Below are 21,759 nucleotides of genomic sequence, written 5' to 3'. Positions count from 1 at the left end.
CTAAAAACAGTACAGGCAAACTCTTTCAGGTAGTTAACTACCTATCCAACCCCCTTGCACCTCGCCCTGAAGGATCACAGGCTCTCTCAGATGCCTTGGCCAATTTCTTTGAAGATAAAGTTAGAACTATCTTCACTACCTTTTCTCCGGATTCATCACTCACCTTCACTCCGCAAGATACCACCGAAACTGACCCAGTTTTTTCAATTTTTCAAGCCACCACGCAAGAACTCGTTCAACCCTTAATAGCCCAAACTAAATCGGGTTCACCCTTTGATCCTTGCCCTCCGGGCATTTGTAATCTCATCTCTGAAGCCATTGCCCCGTCACTATCCACCATCTGCAATGCAATGTTCACAACGGGCATCTACCCTTCTGTATGGAAGGAAGCTATCATCAAACCTCTTTTAAAAAAACCTACCCTAGACCCCCTTCTTCCTGCTAGCTACAGGCCCATCGCATGTCTCCCGTTCCCTGCCAAGATTTTTGAAAAAATCATGAACATCCAGTTGTCAACTTACATACATAATAACAACTTGCTGGACGACACCCAGTTTGGGTTTCGACAGGGCCACGGAACAGAGACTGCGCTCCTAAAAGCAGCGGATGAGATAAGGTCCACTATGGACAACGGAGGCTCAGCAATTCTGATACTCCTAGATCTCTCCGCAGCATTCGACACGGTCGATCACGTCACCTTGATCGACCGTGTCGCAGCCATAGGAATAAAGGACAAGGCTAAAGATCTTCTTGCCTCATTTCTGTCCAACCGCCCACAAACAGTGAAGATGGGCAACTACACCTCTCAGACGTTTTCCTTACCTTGTGGAGTACCGCAGGGATCCTCGCTAAGCCTGACACTTTTCAATATATATGTGTCGGACTTAGCGAGGGTCATAAAATCCTACGGAATCTCACTTACTACATATGCTGACGACACACAATTAGTGTTGTCCGTATATAATGACGGAACTTCTGTAGCAGCCAATTTCCAAAACGGAATGAATGCAATAAGCTCCTGGATGTCATCCAATTGTCTAAAACTGAATTCTGATAAAACAGAAGTGATGACATTCGGGAGGCTGCAACCTACATGGTCTCCGCAATGGTGGCCGTCTCAAATGGGACAACCTCCTGAACCAGTGATCAAGGTACGAAACCTAGGCGTCATCTTCGACATCAAGATGTCCTTCCAGCAACATGCTAATGCAGTGGTCTCCTCTTCCTTTTACACTCTAAAAAAGATTAAAAAACTAATCCCTTATCTCCCTCCATCAGCAGGCAAAACCTTAGTCAGCACACTAGTCCTTTCTAAAATAGACTATTGCAATGCCCTCCTACTGAACGTACAACAAAGGGTTCTCAACAGACTACAAACGGTGCAAAACGCAGCGGCCAGGACACTGCTATCCATCCCTAAGTTTGCATCTATCTCCCTCTACATCAAACAATTGCACTGGCTACCTGTGAGGAGTAGGATTAAATTCAAGGCTCTATGCATAGCATACAAAGCTATCCACAACCAAGGCCCTCTATTCTTAAGACAAGCCTTTCAGCCGCTCGAACACCTCAGAACCTTACGCTCATCCACAGCCCACCTACTAAGAGTTCCTCGAACACGAAGAGCTAATTGGGGAGATAAACGTTTCTCTGTCGCTACAGCCAAGTTGTGGAACACGCTCCCCTTCCACATTAAAACCGCGCCGACACTCCTCAACTTCAGGAAAAAACTAAAAACGTGGTTGTTCCCAGCCTGAATACCCCCCGATCCATTGGAAGTTCTGCAACTATAGCGCCGAGACACCCTTGAGGTATTTGCGCGCTCTAAAAATTGCTCAAATAAATAAAATAAATAAATGGCGGATAAATGTATCCGAATGGAAGCGTACGCTAGATTGCATTTGTAAAGATGTAACAAATAGCAGATGATGTTAGGAATGGATGCATCTAGCGGGTTGATATTGTTGTCAGTACAGTAAATGACAAACCGCTTCCATTTCGCTGCATAGCAAGCTCTGGTCGTGGGCTTTCTTGCCTCTCGGATGATGTCCATGCATTCTGGAGGCAGGTTGAGGTAGCCAAATTCTAAGACCTCAGGAGCCAGATCGCCAGATTGAGCTGTTGCGGATCTGGATGTTGAATGTCGCCATGGTTCTGCGTCAAGAGCCTGGATGTGAGATGCAGCCTTTGATGCGGTACCACGGAAAGTTCTAGAAACGTGGTGTACCATGGTTGGCGTGCCCATGTTGGAGCAACCAGGATGAGAGTCATCGAGTGTTGCTTTAGCTTTCTTGCCACCAGCGGAATGAGAGGCTTTGGCATTTTACGTTTTCCCTTGTGGCAAACAGGTCTATCTCTGGATGACCCCACTGCTGGAAGTACGGGTGGAGTACTGATGGATGTATCTCCCACTCGTGCATTTGATGGCTGTATCTGCTGAGCAGATCCGCCATTTGATTGTTCCTCTGAATGGCCCACTTCCACATGCTCTGAGCCAGATGAGACAGCTGTGGTGAGTGAGTACCGCCCTGCTTTTGGATGTAGTACATGGCTGTCATGTTGTCCGCCCGGATCAACACGACCTTGTTGCACAGATGTACTTTGAAGGACTTGAGCGCCATGAAGATTGCCATCAATTCCAGGTAGTTGATGTGCAATTGTTGTTGCTGGGTTGACCACAGTCCCTGCACCGTGTAGTGGAGCACATGCGCTCCCCACCCTTGGAGAGATGCGTCCGTTGTTAGGACAATCAGTGGCACAGGCTCTTGGAATGGTCCCCAAAGGTTGTGTGGATTCCACCAATGCAGAGAGTTGTATGCCCGACCGGTCACCAACACTAGGTCTGTCAGTTGTCCCTGAGCCTGTGTCCATTGATTTGCTAAGCATTCTTGGAGGGGACGCATGTGCAACCTTGCGTGCGGGACTATGAAGATGCAGGAGGCCATCATGCCTATCAACTGCATGAACATTCTCGCTGGCAGGGAGTGTTGCGGTCTGAACCTTTGGATCAGCGACTGAATGCTTTTGATTCGGACTGTGTTTGGCTGAGCCATAGCAGTCAGGGTGTTTATTGTCGCGCCCAGATACTGCCGCACATGGGCTGGTTGAAGGTGCGACTTTGGGTAGTTTAGGGAGAACCCCAGGCTGTGAAGGAGTTGAATAGTGTGGGACATGTGTGAGGCGCACTGTCTTTCCGACTTTGCTTGAACGAGCCAGTCGTCGAGGTACGGGTAGACATGTATGTTTTGTCTCCTGAGGTGCGCCGCCACTGTCGCCAGACACTTTGTAAACACTCTGGGGGCAGTAGTCACCCCGAAGGGTAGGACTTTGAACTGATAGTGCTTGTTGAGAATGGTGAACCTGAGGTATTTTCTGTGGGACGGGTGGAGTGGGATGTGGAAGTAAGCATCCTTGAGGTCTAATGTTGCCAGGAAGTCCCCTTGGTTTAGAAGGGGAAGGATCTGTTGCAGTGTCAGCATGTGAAAGTGTTCTGACAGTATATACATGTTGAGAGGGCGTAGATCCAGAATGGGTCTGAGGGATCCGTCCTTCTTTGGGATGAGGAAGTACAGAGAATAGACCCCTGTTCCTTCCTCCTCCACTGGCACGAGTTTGATTGCTCCTTTTTGCAGCATTACTAGCACTTCCTGCTGCAATAAGTGCAAGTGCTCTGCCGACATAGGACGTTGTCTTGGGGGAATGTTGGGAGGAGTGGATGTTAACTCCAAACAATAACCGTACTGGATTAGTTTTCTCACCCACCTGTCTGTGGTGATGGACGTCCAGACCGGCAGGAACTGCTGGAGTCTCCCCCCGACAGGTGTTGGATGGTCGGGGGGCAGTGACAGGGAGTCACTGTTTGTTTGCGGCAGAGGAACGGGAGTTGTTGTTCCCTCTGCCCCTGCCTTTGGCACTGTTACCTCGGTAACCCCCTCTACCTTGCTTGGGGTACGAGGATTGTGCACCACCTTTTGTGAATTGTGTTTGTTGACCCAATTGTCCTCTGGTAACACCACGCGCTCCTGAGCGACGAAAAGTGTTTCCCCTGAATTGTTGAGACTGAAGTGCCCCCATGGACTTAGCAGTCTCATTGTCCTTTTTAATCTTTTCTAGGGTGGTGTCAACATCTGGACCAAACAGTCTGTCAGGATTGACAGGCTGATTGAGTATTGTTGTCTGAATATCGGGTTTAAATCCAGATATGCGAAGCCAAGCCTGTCTTCTCAGCATGACACTGGTGTTAATACCCCTAGCCGCTGTATCAGCCACATTAAGCGCACACTTTATTGCAGCGTTTGAGATGAGTTTTCCCTCTTGTATGAGCATCTCGGCCCCTTCCTTAAACTGATCAGGTAGGTGTTGAAGGAGCTGTTCTAGGGTGTCGTAATGCGCCCTATCGTAACGTGCTAATAGTGCCTGTGTGTTTGCTATACGCCAGACATTGGCAGCCTGCGCAGCCACCCTCTTGCCGGATGCCTTAAGCACTTTCGACTCCTTGTCGGGGGGAGGAGCTTCACCAGTCGTTTGGGAGTGGGCCCTCTTGCGGGCATTTGCGACCACCAAGGAGTCTAGAGGCAACTGTCCCCGAATATAGGCAGGGTCCCCAGGTGCTGGCCTGTATTTTTTCTCAATACGTGGGTTCACCACTCTTGCCCTTGTAGGTTCTTTAAAGATCTCTGGTGCATGTTTAAGTACCCCTTTTAACATAGGAAGTGTTTTGACTGTTCTTTCGGAGACAGAGAAAGTGTCAAACAGGAAATCTTCCTCCACCGGGTCAGCATGCATGTCTACATTATGATTTGCAGCTGCTCGCTCTATCAAAGCATTGAATGCTGCCGAATCCTCAGTAGGTGATGTACGTGTCCCAAAACCCTGTGGGTCCTGTATCACTTGATGACTTCCCTGGTCCCCAGCATCGTCATATGGGTCCTGTTGTACATCAGGGTCATTGCCAGCAGGGAAGTTGTATTGGTCATCTTGGTCATCATCGTCACCCCCTGATTGGTTGGGGGAAGGTGATGGACTCCTCCTCGGAGGTGGCTGAAGAGGTACAACAGAGGCAGGTATGTCCTGTGGTGCCTTTTTCTTCTTTAGTGGAATAACATATGACTCCAATGGCTGGGAAGTGATCTTTCTTTTGTAAAGTGTCAATTTCCCTGTGTGGGCATCGATGTAATGCTCTGATTGGTCCTCTGACGCTGGTTGTCGAGCCAAATGCCCACTGGCCGTCGAATATTCCGACATATCTGTGTTTTTCGGCACCGGTCTGGGTGCAAACGCCTTTGGCGCCACCTTCGGTGGTAGAGTGTAGAGTAGCTTGGAGGACGTCTTTGCAGGTGTGTCCACCGGTCTCGGATCCGATGGCGCGGTAGACGCCGACGGCAGAGATTTCTCCCGAATAAGTTGGAGGGAGTCGGTGACCTGTTTTTGGAATGAAGCCGAGGGTTTGGCAGCCGATGCTTCATGCTCGTCCGCTTCGGAGGACTTCGGCGTGGCTGAAGGGGCCACCGATGAATCCTCGACTCCTACGGTTCGCGGCCCTGTGGTAGACTGAGGCGCCGACGCCGTTGATGCAGATCCGGCATCCTTGTGCCGATGCGCAGTGCCTCCGGCCTTTGGGTCGTGGGCCTTAGTGGACTTTGCTTCGACCGTGCGTTTGGTGGTCGACGCTGCAGCCGTCGAGACGTGATGGACTACCTTCTTGGAGGACGTGTCATTGGCCACCGTTTGTGGCGCTGGTGATTCGACAGCCTTCTTCGACTTCGGAGGGCCTGAGGGCAACGGAGTCGAAGATGGAGCAGGCTTTGTTAATTTGGCTGGGACATCGGCCATTTTAGATGTAGTTGAAGCCGTAGGTTTCGGTTTCGTTTTCGCCGGGACGTCGGCCATCTTAGGTGTTGCCGAGACCGATGGTTTCGGTTTCGGTGGGACGTCGTCCATCTTTGACGATGTCGCCTGCAACGGTTGCGGTTTCGTTTTCGATACGCGCAATGGCGGCTCCACCGGTGTATCCGTGCCCGGGCCAGAAGGCGGGGCTGGGGATAGCGGTGCAGGGTCGTGGGTAAGGCCGAGTGGCGATCCCGTGACCTGAGCCTGAGGCATGTAATGTTCGGGGCATAGCTCTTCCTCTGAGCTATCTTCCGCGGCCCCATAGACTTCTTCGTCGTCCCCTACCTCCTCGACGTATTCAAGGTCTTGGCCCTGTTCTTCGATGTATTCGTCTGGATCGGGCTCGACCTCCATCGACGGCGGTGAAATTTCAAGATGATGGCTTCTGCCTTCCTCTGCGGGGTCGTAGAAGATGTCATCGGGTGCCGGAGCTGCTCGCTGGGCCTCGAGGCGCGCCGCGCGCCGATGCTTGAGTGTTTTCTTGGACCTGAATTTTGAGCAGGCCATGCAGTTGTCCTCGTCGTGGTCCGGCGAGAGGCATTTATTACAGACTGGGTGCACGTCGATGTGTGGATATTTGGATCCACAGATGGGGCAGCACTTGAACGGAGTCCGTTCCATGATCAGGCCGTCGGGGTCTTGCTGCGAGTACAGGGCCTCGATGTCCGAAGAGTAAAGTACTCCGCAGAATTCCGACACGAATGGAATTAGCGGGAGAGGTGGAAAGGCGCAAGCAAATTTCCCGGACCAATTCATCCATAGCGCATTGTCTTTGGACAATGGGTGTAGATACCTGGACATGAAGTTTGGGCATTTTGCGTTGTGGTGTGCGGCGAACAGATCTATTTCTGGGTAGCCCCACATTTGGAAGAATGGGAGGAGTACTTGGGGATGTAGTTCCCATTTGTGGATTTATTGTCTTTGATGACTGAGTAGATCTGCAATCTGATTGTCTACTCCTGGGAGATTTTGTGCAAAGAAGTATATGTTTTGAGGAATGGCCCACCTCCAAAGGCTTTGAGCAAGGCATGAAGGTTGTAGAAAGTGTGTACCGCCCTATTTTTGTATGTAGTACATTGCTGTCATGTTGTCTGTACGAACTAGGACAGCTTTGCCTACTAGATGTGTGTGAAAAGCTGTCAGTGCTAGAACAATTGCAATCAGCTCCAGATGGTTTATGTGTAGTTGTTTTTGTTGTAGTCCACATGCCCTGAATGGTATGTGTGTGAAGATGACCTACCCAACCAGTGAGGGATAAGTCTGCTGTTAACACTATCTGTGGAATCGGATCGATGAATGGCCGCCCTTCGGAAAGGTTTTGTGTATTCCACCACTGCACAAAATGATGTGTGGCTGTCCACCAACATCAGATCGTTTAAATGACCTTGAGCCTGGTTCCACTGACGTGCTAAGCATTCCTGTAGGGGACGCATTTGGAGTCTTGGTAAGGAACAATTTGAATGCAAAACGCCATCATTCTGAGTAAACAGCAGCTAGGTAAAGTCAAGATGGTTGGTAGGGTAAGGGACATACGTAAGGGAATGGTTTATGGCCAGGGACTGTGCGACTGAACATAATGGTTTAAAACACCGTATTTTTTGAGGAACTAATTGGGGCTGTTTCATTCTGGCACTCAAGAAAATGTTAATTTGAAAAACAGCTGGTGATATTCACAGTAAAAAATTCGATGTAATGGTAATTCCTTGTCATTACTTTGTTGTCTTGGGAAACATTAGCAGTAGTGTAGTTCAACACTGATTTCATTATTTTCCTCTCCCCCTTGCAGTCTGTCCCAGGTTTATTCCTTAACCTGCACACAAGTCAGTTCTACACTATTCAAGGTTTAGTGCAGGATAGTTGCCTGACCTCCACTGTGCAAAACGTTAACAAAAAAATTAATTTTTCACTTTTCACTGATGTGCAACCGAAATTGGTAGTGTCAAGAGTTCGTAAAAGCAAAACCATGATTGGAAAACAACTTTGCCTACCTTGAATATGCGTGGAGCAACATACGAATTTCTACCGGACCACATCTGTTTAACCATGTCAGCGTACGCCACAGCGATCTCTCCTTTCATGCCGAGAGGGTTTTGACGATTTATTTCCAATTCGTACTTATCAGTCAGGAAATAATCAGTCAATGGTTGAGTATTACTCAAACACTAAAAGAAAAAACATTAACACATATGTATAATTATAAACAAGCATATAAACAAAAGTAAATATATACACGTATGAGAAAATATATATTAAATCAGGTCTTCAGTTAAGAATATTCTGGTGGGTGTTAAAGCGTAACCCTATTACACATGCAAATAACAGGTCATGTCTAATAGAGAACCTAAAAAGACTTGAAATTAGTAATTTGACTGCAGTTGTGCAAATTTTCTGCACTGAAATTAATGGGATTCCAGACACTGTTTATGACTTCACATATTACATCACTCATGACGTTCTATTACATCACTGATTACATCTGGAATTCTATCTTTGATGACAACACTTTGCAAGGCAAGGCCGCTTATTATAGTTACTTTAGTTAAGTATAACTGGTGAATTTCAGTAGTTATTTTTTAGAATATAACATATTTAAACTGACATTTTCCCCTAAGTGTAACATCACTTTAACCTTAGGATATTTCAGTGTAAAAATATATATATATATATATATATATATATATATATATATATATATATCTATCATTTTTTTCTCTGTGAAAAAAATGTAAAGCTTAGTTATAATTAGGAAAAGTTAGTTATAAAGTATACAAAACAAACTACATATACTTTAGGAATTCTAAAGTTATAGTTAATATAACTCACGCCCCTCCATACAAAGGGTTGTAAACTCGCTAGTCAAGACTACATTACCTATAACTCGCCACTCTACGATGCACAGTGTTCTCATAAATGATGTCATTTGAGAGGTCATCAGTGTTGCTATAAATGCAATGATTTAACATTGTATAAGCGAGGTCATATGAAAGGTTATATATAACCTGTTGAGGGTCGAGTTATAGTTAATGTAGTCTGGCAAGTGAGTTCGCAACACTGTACAGAGGTGCGCGAGTTATAGAAATACGCAAATTAACTGCAGGGATAAATTATGAAGTAATAACTGCAAAGTTATAGCTATAACGTTTGAATTTCTAATGTTTGTGTAGTTTAAGTTGGTTTTCTATAGGAATAATACATTACATTTTCCTAACTAGAAGTAAGCTTTAACCTTTGGTTTTTTCATGAAAGTTGTATGTTTTTTTCATTAAAAAAAAATGCATTTGTAACATAACACACTAAATCCATCATTTTTCTTTCCATGCTTTGTAGAGTGGCATGTAGTAGATTTGAGTGGCGTGTCGTACACTGAAGTAGTGCATCTTACAGTGGACTGGAGTGCCATTTCATAGAGTGTTGCCCAGTGCTGTAGGAATTTAGAAGCGTGGAGGGGAGTGTTACAGAGAGGAGTGTCGTAGAGCGGAGTGTCGCATAGTGTGTTAAAATACAGTGTTGCGGAGTGGTACAGAGTGAATTAGAGTGTAGTAAAGTGTTGTGGCGTGGAGTAAAGTGTTGTTGAGTTGAGTGCTGTGTCATACAGTGGAGTGGCGTGCCATGTCAGAGAGACGTAGTGTGTCGTAGAGTGGCATGGAGCGGAGTAGGAGTCATAGAGAGGAGCGAAGTAGTGTGTCATAGAGGGGAGTAAAGTAGAGTTGAGTCAAGTGGAGTGGCATAGAGTGGTGTTGTGTGGAATTAAGTGGCGAGTCGGAAAGTGTCATTGAGTGGAGGAGAGGCAGAGAGGAGTACAGTGTGCTCGAGTGGTGTGGCATAGAGTGTCTTACAGTCAAGTGGCAGAAAGTGTAGTAGTGTGTCAGTACATTGGAGTAAATTGGAAAGGAATGGCATAGAGGGAGTTGTGTAGAGTGGAGTAGTGTCATACAGTGGCATAGACTGGAGTAGTGTAGAGTTGAGTGCCGTAGAGTGGAGGGGCTTACAGTGAAGTAGAGTGTGATTGAGTGGAGTGAAGTACAGTGTCATGGCATAGTGTGGAGTTGGCTAAAGTGGAATTGCGTAGTGTGTTGTGGCATACAGTGTTTTGAAGTTAAATACAGTGGAGTGGCGTGTCGTAGAATAGAGTGGTGTGTCATACAGTGGAGGGGAGGAGCGTAAAGTGTTGTAGAGTAGGGAGTGGAGTGTATTTAGCATTTTCCATCTACTTTTTAGACAGACAAATGGCTAAGTACTTGTTTTTCATGTCAGATATACCTTATAACTGTTTTTAACTTATAGGAACACGAGGCACTTAGCCAAAGCCTGAATAGTTATTGAAAAGTATCTTTTAATGTTATATCATGAATATATATTTTTTTAACGTAGTACTTATTGAACTTAAAAAAAAGGTTTATTACAAAGAATAAAACAATTTATTGTTGTTTATTATAGTTTTGTTGGTCATAAATAAATTTTTTTTTACAATTTCAAAAAGTTACTTTTTAAAAAATATATAGAAAAATAAATATGTTTCCCCTACCTACTCACTCTTCTGTACACTGGCCTAAGTCTTCCTAAAGGTGAACAGACGGTAATATTGTATATATAATGTACAAACCCAGAATACAGCCAAAGCGTGCTGTAAACAATATGGCTTTTATTTTGATAAGGGCTTTAATCAGCCAATCATATAACACTGTCAGCGCCTTGTACCACAAAAGTAACAGGGAATATTTTATATGCAATATAATTTTTAAAGGATCATAAGTTTATATGTATTATAATTTTTAAACTACTAGCCCAATTTACATATATTACCATAAAGGACTCTTTACACTACAATCTACATTCCTGCCAAATTTCAGAAACATCTCTTCAGTAATTTTCTCACTACGTCTATGTGAAACGCATTGGTGGAAAACGTGTTTTAGGACCCCTTTTCTTCTTTGCACCACCTTAACTTATGGCTACAACAGTCTGCCTTGTCCGGTTATGTAGACAAACACAGGCAAAGCCAATAGGTCTTTTCATTCTGCCTGACCAGTCGGGCTTTGTACCCGGGCGTGCGACATCCCATAACTTGCAGACCCTTTTTACAATCTTGAATAATGTGTCAGCGGAATTACCTTTAGCAGCGGTTTTCCTAGATGCCACAAAGGCCTTTGACTCCCTTGAGTGGGACTACGTGTTTGCAGTAATGTCCCACATGGGATTTCCCCCCCTTTTTCTATCTTGGATATGATTACTGTATTGTTCACCCATAGCCAAAGTGGTCATTAATGGTAAAACTTCTGAAAGTTTTTCGATAACGAGAGGTACTAGGCAGGGTTGCCCCTTGTCGCCCCTGCTGTTCGCGAGATTACAATGGAATGTGTTAACAAGGCCATATTCTCAAGGAGGGTTTGGCGTTCCTAATTTTGAATTATATTATTACAGAGCGCAAGCACATTATGCCCATTTTTGGATACATCAACCACGCTATATGCCCCAGGTAGCAGCTGAACATTGGCTCGCTTTACCTATCCCTATTGAATGGGCTGTGTACACTTTGGTCCCAACGCGGGATAAGGCGCCAACTATGGTGAGTTGCACAGTGGCTGCCTGGGCGCATGCGAGTAAATTGCTGGATGCGCCTATGCTCTATTCGCCACTACTACTACTAGTGTATCATCCCGCCATGCCCCTACTACAGGAGGCACTCTTCCATAGGTTTAAAGAACTAACTCGGATTCAAACGTGGGGGGACATGTAGCACGAGGGCAATTTCCGCTCGGTAGACGATGTATTCCAAAATACGACACAAACGCCGCTAGATACTTTCTTGTATATTCGCTTGCGGCAGGGAATTCGTTCAGTCACTCCTGATTTCCCTGCGGAGCCACCGACTTTTATACCACTACACCGGACACTTCAGAACGAGCGGGCCAAACGCCTAGTGTCTATACCATATAAGGCAATACATACAGAAAAGGTCGAGAAGGCCTCGAGGGCGAGGGAGAGCTGGGACTATGAGCTGGGTGTGGAGCCAACGGACAAGCAGTGGGAGTTCTGTTCGCTACAGACTGAAAGAATTTCAGCTAGCAATAGGCTGCGGATTATCCACTATAAATTCCTGCATCGGTTGTACTACACCCCAGCCAGACTGCATAGGTACAAACTACGGGAGACTGACGCTTGTGATAGATGTCGCGCTGAGGGCGCAGATTTCTTGCATCTGGCTAGGAGCTGTCCGGCGGTGTATGAGTATTGGACGCAGATTTTTCAGGCACTGGCCATTATGATAAATGTCCAGATTGATAGGTCACCACTGATGGCTTTGCTAGGATATGTAGATATTACGAGCAGAGCATCATAAATTTGTTGCCTTGGCATTGCTACTAGCTAAAAGAAGAGTGGCATGCCGATGGGGGAGGGGCAGGGCGCCCAAGTTTAAGGTATGGCTTACTGATCTAATATATTGTCAGGAGCAATTGGTGACCTATGCGGAACTTCTGCCAGCTGCATCTAGGCCCGAGACATCTGGGCACCGCTGCAATGTTATTTACTGTCACACCAGCAGACAGGTCCTACTGTAGCGGAATGAGTCTATTGGAGAACAAAAGCAATTAGGCACAACTGTGGAATGTCAAGAACTAGACATCACTACTCATGCTCTGCGGTGTGGAGTGGTCTCAAGCGGATGCTTGAGTAATTAGGACCTGACCGATTGACACGCTCCTGGGTAGTGATGGAGTATTCCTCATTTTTCTCTTTGTTCCCTACCTATTTCTTTCTTTCTTAATATGACTATGCACCCTTTCCAAGAATTGTGTTCTTTTATCCCTCATGTATTGAATATGTACCATGATTAGCTAATGTGCGTTCCTACAATAACATTGGTTCCTTGATAGAGGACTGGTTATTTAGGTTAATGACAACTGCTTGTACTGTAACGAATCATCGAGAGAGCTGTAAATGTATGACTACATGTGCACCATGTTTGATGTTTTTTTTTGAAAAATCAATAAAAATTCTTTAAAAAAAAGCCAATAGGTCTTTGAAATCCAAGAACAAATGCAGCGGTCAATGTTAATGTCTACTAGCCATGTTAAATAGGGGCGAAAGGGGGCATCCCTGGCGTTTTCCCCTACCTAGTTGCCACTCTTTTCGGACCTTGCGCCTCCAAGTTTAACCCTAGCGCGAGTAGCGGTATACAGCATGCGAATCCAGCGACAGAATTTGGGACCCAGTCCCACAGCGCGCAAGACCTCAAGAAGGTATCCCCAGTTCACTGTGTCAATGAACACCAACACCATTTATTCCTCCCAATACCGCACCTCATGTACAATGTGATTAAGCCGCTGCAGATTCATAGCAGTGTTTCGTCCCGGTATGAACCCACACTTGTCCTCATGGACCAGGTGAGTCATGTATGGCGCTAAGCGGGAGGCCAGGAGCTTACATAGGATTTTAACATCTGTGTTGATCATCGTGATCGGACGGTATGATGAAGGTTCATGGGCATCCCCTCCCGGCTTCAGAATCATGCATATTTCCCCTTGGGTCATGCTCGGTGGTAGAACTCTGCGTTCTAATGCCTCGGTATAAACCTGCAACAGGAGTCGGAGAAGCGTACCCGTGAATGCTTGATAGAACTCGGGAGGGAACCAGTCACTACACGGGGATTTGGCTCATGGCAGACACTGCAGGGCGGATTTATCTAACCCCGCGTTAGGGGTTTGTCTAGTTCCTTCTGCACTTGTTTAGGGAGATACCATAGAGGCAGATCCTGGAGATAAGGGAGGTAGGAGGCCTCACTGATCGTTGGGTCTGCAGTATATATTAATTTGAGATGTGATTCGAGTGCCCGCAACAATCCCACCTCAGAGTGCACTAGGCTCCCCGTGGGCTCCCACAAAGCCACAATCGCAGCAGGGGTGTGTTCAGGGCGGAGAATCCAGGCCAGAAGACGGCCAGATTTATCCCCTTCCCTATGAAGGCGTTGTCTGTACTGTGTAAGAGTATATTTGCCTAGCCTGTCCCAAATATCATGGATGCGTTCCCGGAGGCCACGCTCCCCATTCCTCCCTGATGAATCAGGGGTCTCAGAGATCTGAACTTCCAACAGGCGACATTCCTCCTCCTGCAACTCTCGTTGAAGTTGCTTCCGAACCCCAATGTAAGGCTTATACATGCTCCTCTCATTACCGCCTTCAGGGCGTCCCATTTCGTGGCCTGCTATAGGTCTGACCCGGCCCAGTTTAGGTCAACGTGGTCGATCATGGCGGTTTCTAGGTGGCGTCTCCCTACCTGATCCTCAAGGATCTCCGCCAGCAATCTTCCGTGGGCGACGTATCGGACCCCCCCAAGTTGACCACACACACCACCAGGGAATGATCAGAGAGGAATCATGCATGGTGGGTCACCTCAACAGGCATAGCTACATCAGGGTTAGCGAGTAAAACCCTATCCAAGCAACTATACGTACTATGAGTGGATGAATAACAAGTGTACACTTTCTGGGTAGGGTGTCTCTGGCGCCATACATCTTGGGCTCCTATATTCCCCATAACCTCCCGGATTTCATTGTCATCCTTGGTTTCGTGCCAGTGCAGGGCGGGAACCTGTCAAGCACGGGGTCTAGGACACAATTAAAATCCCCCATCCAAAATAGCGGGACCTCTAGCTCCGATACCAGCACCTCATGCAGGGCCTGAAAGAAGTCCGGGTCATCTGTATTTGGGGCATAAGTGTTCGTTCTAGCAACATCCCTACCATCTAGCTTAGCTCTAAGAAGCAAGTATCTCCCATTAATGTCAGCTTCCACATATTAACAGGACCCAGGGGCCACCCACACAATGACTCCCCTAGCATAGGTAGAGAATGAAGAGTGGAAGACCTGTCCCCGCCACTTCTTCGCCAATTTCTGAGCCCCTTCTTCCGTGAGGTGAGTTTCTTGGAGGCATGCTACCAAGACCCGATATCTGCAGGGAGAAGACAGGACCCTGTATCTCTTGGTGCATGTGCCCAGCCCCTTCACATTCCAGCTTATAAATTTAAACCACATGTACTATAGAGTATACAATCCCCATGTGATCCATGTCCCATCTAGCTACCTAAGCCCTGTGCCGTAAAAGCGATACATTCAATGCCTAAGAAAAAAAAAAACAGGAAACACCCTGCCACGAGCAATTTACTGACAACAACACATGCAGAAATGCCCTTCTCATGCTGGTGCCAGGACGTGCACAGCTGTCCAATTAGCCCAAACTGGGCTAGAACGAATCCACAAAGGAAGAAGAAACCCCCCCCTCGCCCAAGTCCAGCTGCCTATGCACCCAGCCATCTCTTGGCACAATACAATCTACCAAACTGCCCCATTGTGAACCCATGAGACACACATAGGGTATTGCGTAGCCAATCCCACCAAATGTATAGAACTTCTGCTCTAATTCGACATTAACTCTCCCAAGATCCTGCCAGACAGCAGTCACTAGGCCTCTGAGAGCCTGCCCCCACCACCTCAGCAACAGAAAGAGAGAAAAAAAGATATCATCTTCAGGGTGGTGCTGATTGAGGAGTAAATGGGTCCATGAACATTTCTGGAACCACGTGAGTGGACGACAGTAGAGTATCTGTCACAGGCAGTGGGGGGTCGTCTGAATCTGATGACTCCACGCGCAAGGCGCCGTCGTCCCCCACCGTGATTCGCAATCCCTCCGTCTGGGCATCGTCCACCAGCTGACCCGCTGCGTCTGCCCATGTGGCCCCCGGATTACCTATTCCCCCAGGTACTCCAGGATCCCCGCCACTCACGCTGGGGGAGGGCCTCTCCCCTGATCCAAAGCCATTCACATACCTCCTCCAGAGAGTCAAAAAAATGGGCCTTTCCATTCGTTATCACCTTGAGTTTTGCAGGGTACAGTAACATGTACTGTAGGTGGAGATCACGTAGTTTCTGCTTGATGCAGAGAAAATATTTCCTTTTGTTCCTGCACCTGGCGGGTGTAATCCCGATAAATGGATACCTTGGCATTATCGAAAGTGAGGTCTGCGGCTTCTCTTGCTGCTTTCAAAATACAGCCTCTGTCCAGATAGTTCAAAATTTGGGAATGATGGCCCTGGGAGGCGCCGCTGGCGGCGGTGGAGGAACCAGCGCTCTGTGGGCCCTCTCCACCACAAAGACCTCGGACAGGCCTATGGGACATAAGTTTAGTACGTATCCAGTTTTCTAGAAAGCGCTCCGCATCACCCTGTTCCGAGATCTCCAGGACCCTGATGTTGCTTCGACGGGCCCGCCCCTCCGCCTCCTCCGCCCGACGTTCTAGCGCTCCGGTGGTGTTGGTGAGCTGGGAGACCTGTTGCTTCAGAGAGGCCACTTCTCCCTCGAGTTGGACGATGTCTTCCTCGACCGTGGGGACCTTATCCGCCACCTTCCGCATTTCCGCCTGCAGTAACTTGACATCAATGGAGACTGTCTAGATTTGTTTCACCAAAGCAGTGCCAGACCTCTGGACCGCCTCTAGGAGCTCAGCCCGTGATGGCTCGTTAGCGGCATCTTTCTCTCCATCCTGGCCCGTTTGACGAGTAATTTGTTGCGTGGCTAGGCGCTGCGTGGTATACTGCGTGTTGGGGTTGGGGGCGAGGCAGCCTGTCCTTACGCGAGGCAGCCTGTCCTTACCCATGGCATAAGCCTCAGCAAAGAGCACCAGGTTCCGCAGGTATCTCAATCCCCAAACTCCGGTCCCCTGTACAGGGCTAGTGGTGGCGTACTTATGTCACTCCTGCAGGTGACACCAATAGAGCGGAGGCCAGCCAAGTGCGGGCGGGCCCCAGGGCCGGGTCCCAAGGGGGGCCTACGAGCAAGCAGTGGCTGTATAACTTTGCACCTTCAGTGCGATGGGGCCCATACAGTCACGCTCCATCAAGGGCCTCCACAGGGCTCCAGAACACTCAAAGCTCCCCTGTGCTGTCCCCCAAGTCTTTTGGAGGATGTCCAAGTGGGGCTGGGGACCCCACTCGCAGCGGAGGGATAACCCCACCTCCAGGCAGCCACCCCCTTGCAGGGCCGCAAACAATAAGAGGAAATGTCTCAGGGGGCACCTCAGGCACCAGCAGGAGTATCCTTGAATGCCCCACCAAGGAGGACGAAGCAGGCCAAGGCTCCACGCCCCAGGAGTGCAGGCCCACCAGTGTGGCCGGGCCGATCGCGCAGCCCCAGCAGCTTCTTTGCCGGTCAGGGAGAGAGATCACAGTCATCTGCCACCTCCAGGGGGCCGCTGCCGATCACCGCGCCCCCATGTATTGCGGCTCAGTGCGCACCTCACAGGACACTCTGGGGCCAACGGGCGGGAGGGAGGGGCCGTCAAAGGGGCTGCGCGCCCGCACTTCAATCAAAGGATCCCCTATATCAGCAAGCAGCCCCGCATCAGGCTCCCATGTTTCCGGGTTAATCGATAGTATGCCCGGCCCCCAAGCACGCCCGACCTCTCACCGTCCAACTGTGAAGGCCGGGACCCGCAGAGTCCGGGATGCCCCCAATGGCTGAGGGCGCCTCCACTGAAGCCGGGATGGAAACGCCGCACTCAAGGGCCGCAGAGATCTCAGGCGGTCGCAGGCCTCGTCTACGGCCTCGCGTGATTCCAGGTAGAGAGGCCACCAGGCAGACAGTCGAGGAAGCACATTACTTGCTCCTCCCAGTCCTGAGTTTCTCCCAGGGAGACCACCGCAGCATACAAAAGCTCATCTGCACAGGGGGAGCCGTCCTGGGCATCTGTGGACAGGATTATGCAGGATTAAGTGGCTGGGCGTTCGGGAGCCGAAGGAGCTCACGTCCTGTTGGCCATGCTGCTTGGCCACGCCCTCCCATTGGTGTAGATACTTAGCTGGAACCACAGGAGACAACCTTGGAGACATTTGGAGTTCCTGAAAGGTTGACTGAAGGAGTGACATTGTGATTCGGTGATTAAGACCTGGAGTACTCAGAATCAGAAGTCTTTGGCAGTCTCCTCCATTTAAACTTCTTGACCCATAATGATGTTTGACATCGATGGAGAGTGCACTGTTAACGTCGACTAATGCCTCAAAGTCAAACAGTGTCTTGGCACCAATTGCCTCAACAGTTAGCAAGACGTAAATGTCCAACACTGAACAGAAATAACATCTCTACGTTGAGGGACAACTTTCCTCAGATCTCCCCCAATGGAGAGTCTGTGGAAAGAACAGAAGGTAGGATGGTTTAAGTGGTGCCTTTATACGAGCTCCAAATGTTTCTGATGTAAATCCAGCCTTAACTACTGCAGGCCCCGAAGCCTGATCTACTCCATATCCTTCAGGGTGTGCCTGGACATTTATGCAAAGGAGAGGGAGATCAGAATGTTTGAAGTTTGAAGTTTATTTTATTCGCATAGTTAAGTAAAACCATTGCAACGCATATTACAAAATTCTTAAAACATCATTATTTAAAACTCTTAAAATAGGTCATGAAATCGGAAATTCCTTAGAATTAAGACAGCTCAGTGATACTTGGTGAAGCACACTTTTTTACACTAACTGCTGGACAGTGCTGATCTGTAGTTAAATAGCTCTCGGCCTGTTCAGCCATATACTGTGTTTGCCACATGGGCTCTGCTTGCACAATGATGTCTCTCTGGTGCTAGACGGACATGTTTAACAAGATGTCGTTTGATCCTATTGTCCATCTGCTGATCGGCCTGAGTCTGTAGCATTTTCCACCAGTTGTGGCATTCTCTGTTCGGCCACTGTCAGAAATTTCACAAATCTGCAGTTTAATATGGTGTTTGAAGAATTCAGGCAGGCGAGCACTGTTTGCCTTCTGGTGGCAATCCCTTTTTGCTTAAATTGGTCTTTAAGAAGCAGTTGGCGTGCTTGTTGCAGTTCTACACATAGACCGATTACCTAAAGGATGTCACCATTGTTGGAATTACATAGCCTGCAGGTCTCATTACCGTCTTTCCTCAACCATGGTGGTAGGTGCCCTGTGCATGGCAGAATCCCTAGTCTGTACTTTAGAAAGTTCATTTTTGTGGCTTTAGGGTAACCCTGGTTGAAATAGGTTTGTGGAGTTAATGATTTGAAGGAATTTAAGGTCATCCATGCATGCGATCTTTTTGAGAATAGTGCCTTATCCTCCAATAAGGAGAGTGATTTAACATTTTTCCAGACAATTTTTTTGAAATTGCTATGCCTAAGTTGTTTATCCCAGAGCTCTGAGAGTTTAGTGACTTCCAAGGTTAACTGAAGGTAATTTCTTGCCTTAGAAGCATCCCTCCTTTGTATATCACTCCACAGCAGAGAGTTTAGAGTATTTGTGGTAGTGCTTCGTAGTTTATGCCAACCAATGATGTATGCTCCGTGCCTGGCTAGATCTTGTTTTTGCAGGCCGAACTCCAGTCTTACTTGAGCCGGAGATGTGTAAGGCGGGAGCGAGAACATTGTTCTATAGGCTTTGACCTGTATGCTATCCAGGTCTTTAGAATCTCTTCCCCGCATTGCCTCACTACCGTAGGTGATCGAGGAAAGCAGTTTCGCCTGGATTACCTTCAGAAACGGGGTCATAGTCGAACATCAGTTGGGTTGCCAGATTTTTCATAGTCAGGGCAATCAATGAGCCTCTCCTTATTTCCTGCTTCTGGTGCGCGAATGAGCCTTCTTTGTCAAATGTGACTCCCAGGTATTTGTACTCACAAGCTGGCTCCATTTTTATGCCACCAAGTGACCAGCTCTTCTGTTGTTTTTTGTTGGTGTTAATTGACATTGTAGGTGTCTTGCAGAGGTTAATTTTGAAGTTGTTTTCCATGGCGTATTTCTGCATTTCAGTCAGAAGTCGTTGAAGGCCAATGTAAGTGTGACTGAGTAGCACTACGTCGTCTGCATACAAACGGTTGCTCAAGGTTTTCCCTCCTATCCTCGGTGAGTGAGAATTGCAGAAATCGAACGCTTTCGGTAGGTCCGCCATAAAAACATTGAACAAGGTTGGCGCAAGCAAGCACCCTTATTTCAAACCTTTAGTAGTAGGTACTTTTGAGGCCAGGTGGGTGCCACTTCCTAGTTTCACCTGCACCCAGGTGTCCGTGTGAAGGAGCATCAGCATATTTAGGGTCGACTGTGGTAGGCCCCATTGTGCTAGTTTCCCCCATAATCTGCATCTGTCAATGTTATCGAATGCGGCGCTGAAGTCGATATAACACAAGTGTAAGGGAATCTTAGATGATTTTGCTGCGTCGATTATTAATGACATGGCAAAGATGTTTGTTGATGTTCCAGTCGTTTTTCGAAAGCCTGTCTGATTCAGCGGTATTATCAAGTTTGACTCAGCCCAAAGTGTAAGCTCCTCTAATATAGTGCCGGCAAAATATTTTGCCTCGTTATCAATAAAGGCTACTAAGCGGTAGTTGTTTGGGTCAGCCTGGTCTTCTTTTTTGTAGATTGGGTCAATCGTTGAACCCTTCCAGGATTCTGGAATTCTGTTTAGTAACCTGATTTCCATGAATTGGAGTTGCATGATGTCAGACCACTCTTTATTCTTGGCTTTATAGAGGGCATGTGGATTGCCATTTGGGCCCGGGGCACCTTCTTTCCTGCCTTTGGCTATCTGCATTTTAATTAAGTCTGACTGCTGGCACCTCGATACCTCTGAGAGGTTGATGTTTATGCCTGAGAAGGCCTGTCCCCGTGTCTCTAGCGTACATGTTTTCCAATTTCTCTCTGGAATCTTGCTAGTCCCCATTTTGGCTCCTAGATGCTCTGTGTGGTCGTTGAAGTGGCTGGAGAGGTATTTTATCCAGGTCTCTTCAGTGATATGAGATCCTATTTCTTTGTGCTGCGGACGCATGAACCCATTTACGGTTTCCCAGAAGCGGGCACTGTTGTTACTGTTAATGTTGTATAGGAGTTTGGCACATGCTTCATTTTCACCATCTCTTGATGTTCCATTTTAGTTGTTTGAGCCAACCCTTTGATGTTTCAACACTGCTCGTAAGCTGACGTTTTTAGGAGCTTTTCTCAGCTTGCGTAGAGTCAAGTTTACTGATCTTTTGAGTTTCCTTAGTTGTACTCTCTGTTCTTTCTTTAGATTGTTTTTGCTACCCTCTTTGTGGAGGTTGTCTTTTGAGGGGAAAGTAGCTGCAAGCTTTTTTAGCAGTATTGCAGTAAGTGAGCTCAATAAGTGATGAGCCCGGTTGCAGTCGATGCTTGTATATTGAAGAGTTGAAGTGCAGCTTCGGCTTGAAGGCTCGTATTGGCAGTCGTGCAATTAATCCTTTTTTGATTCAAGGAGTGAATCGGCCCCGTAGTTGTGTCTGACCTAATTAAGGTATGCGTGTTTGATATTATGTGACATTCCTGGGAGTGATGATCACAGTCACCTTTGTCGCCCATTCTGAAACCCGAGATGGAAGGGAACAGCGCAAGGCTTGTGAAGGTGTAGTCCAGAATGGAGCCTGTTGTGGTCTAGTAAAAGGAATTGACTGGAGGAGAGTCTGCCAGAAATCTCCCATTCAGTGCCCGAAGATTTTGGTGTTCTAAGTCGTTAAGAAAGCGGCTATTGCGACGTTTTTTCCTGTCCAGAAGGAAGCTTTGCGATGGTATATTATAAATTCTGTTTAGAGCCAGATCAGAATGTGTCTTTACAACAAAAATAATATTTCATGTAGATAAAAAGAAAATTCCTGTCAAGAATTTATTTAAAGCACTTAAAATGTCAGTAGTGATAAAACAAAGTGTAATTTGTAAAGTTTTGAAAGATTTCCAATGAGAAAAAAACCCAAAAGACCCAACTCTGTGTTCCAAGATCCTGTTTTTACCGGAACTGGAAAAAAGAACTGACAATTCAACTTGTGAGTCATGATGAGACACTGGAGGAGGGCGATTCCTTAAAGGCACTGT

General features: G+C 47.2%; 1 protein-coding gene across 1 annotated transcript in view; it reads right to left on the bottom strand.

The window, feature by feature from the left end:
- The window catches only part of USP4 (ubiquitin specific peptidase 4), a 742,179-nt gene that overhangs the window by 456,207 nt on the left and 264,213 nt on the right, over window positions 1-21,759 (bottom strand). Inside the window, exon 9 of the mRNA XM_078661202.1 lies at window positions 7,878-8,051. Coding sequence (XP_078517328.1) covers window positions 7,878-8,051 — 174 coding nt within the window. The remainder of the gene's footprint in view (window positions 1-7,877; window positions 8,052-21,759) is intronic.

The sequence above is a fragment of the Lissotriton helveticus genome, chromosome 9 (genome assembly GCF_964261635.1).
Source record: "Lissotriton helveticus chromosome 9, aLisHel1.1, whole genome shotgun sequence".
Classification (NCBI taxonomy): Eukaryota; Metazoa; Chordata; class Amphibia; order Caudata; family Salamandridae; genus Lissotriton; species Lissotriton helveticus.
Note: the sequence above shows the minus strand (reverse complement) of the source record. Positions and strands in the feature narration are given on the sequence as shown.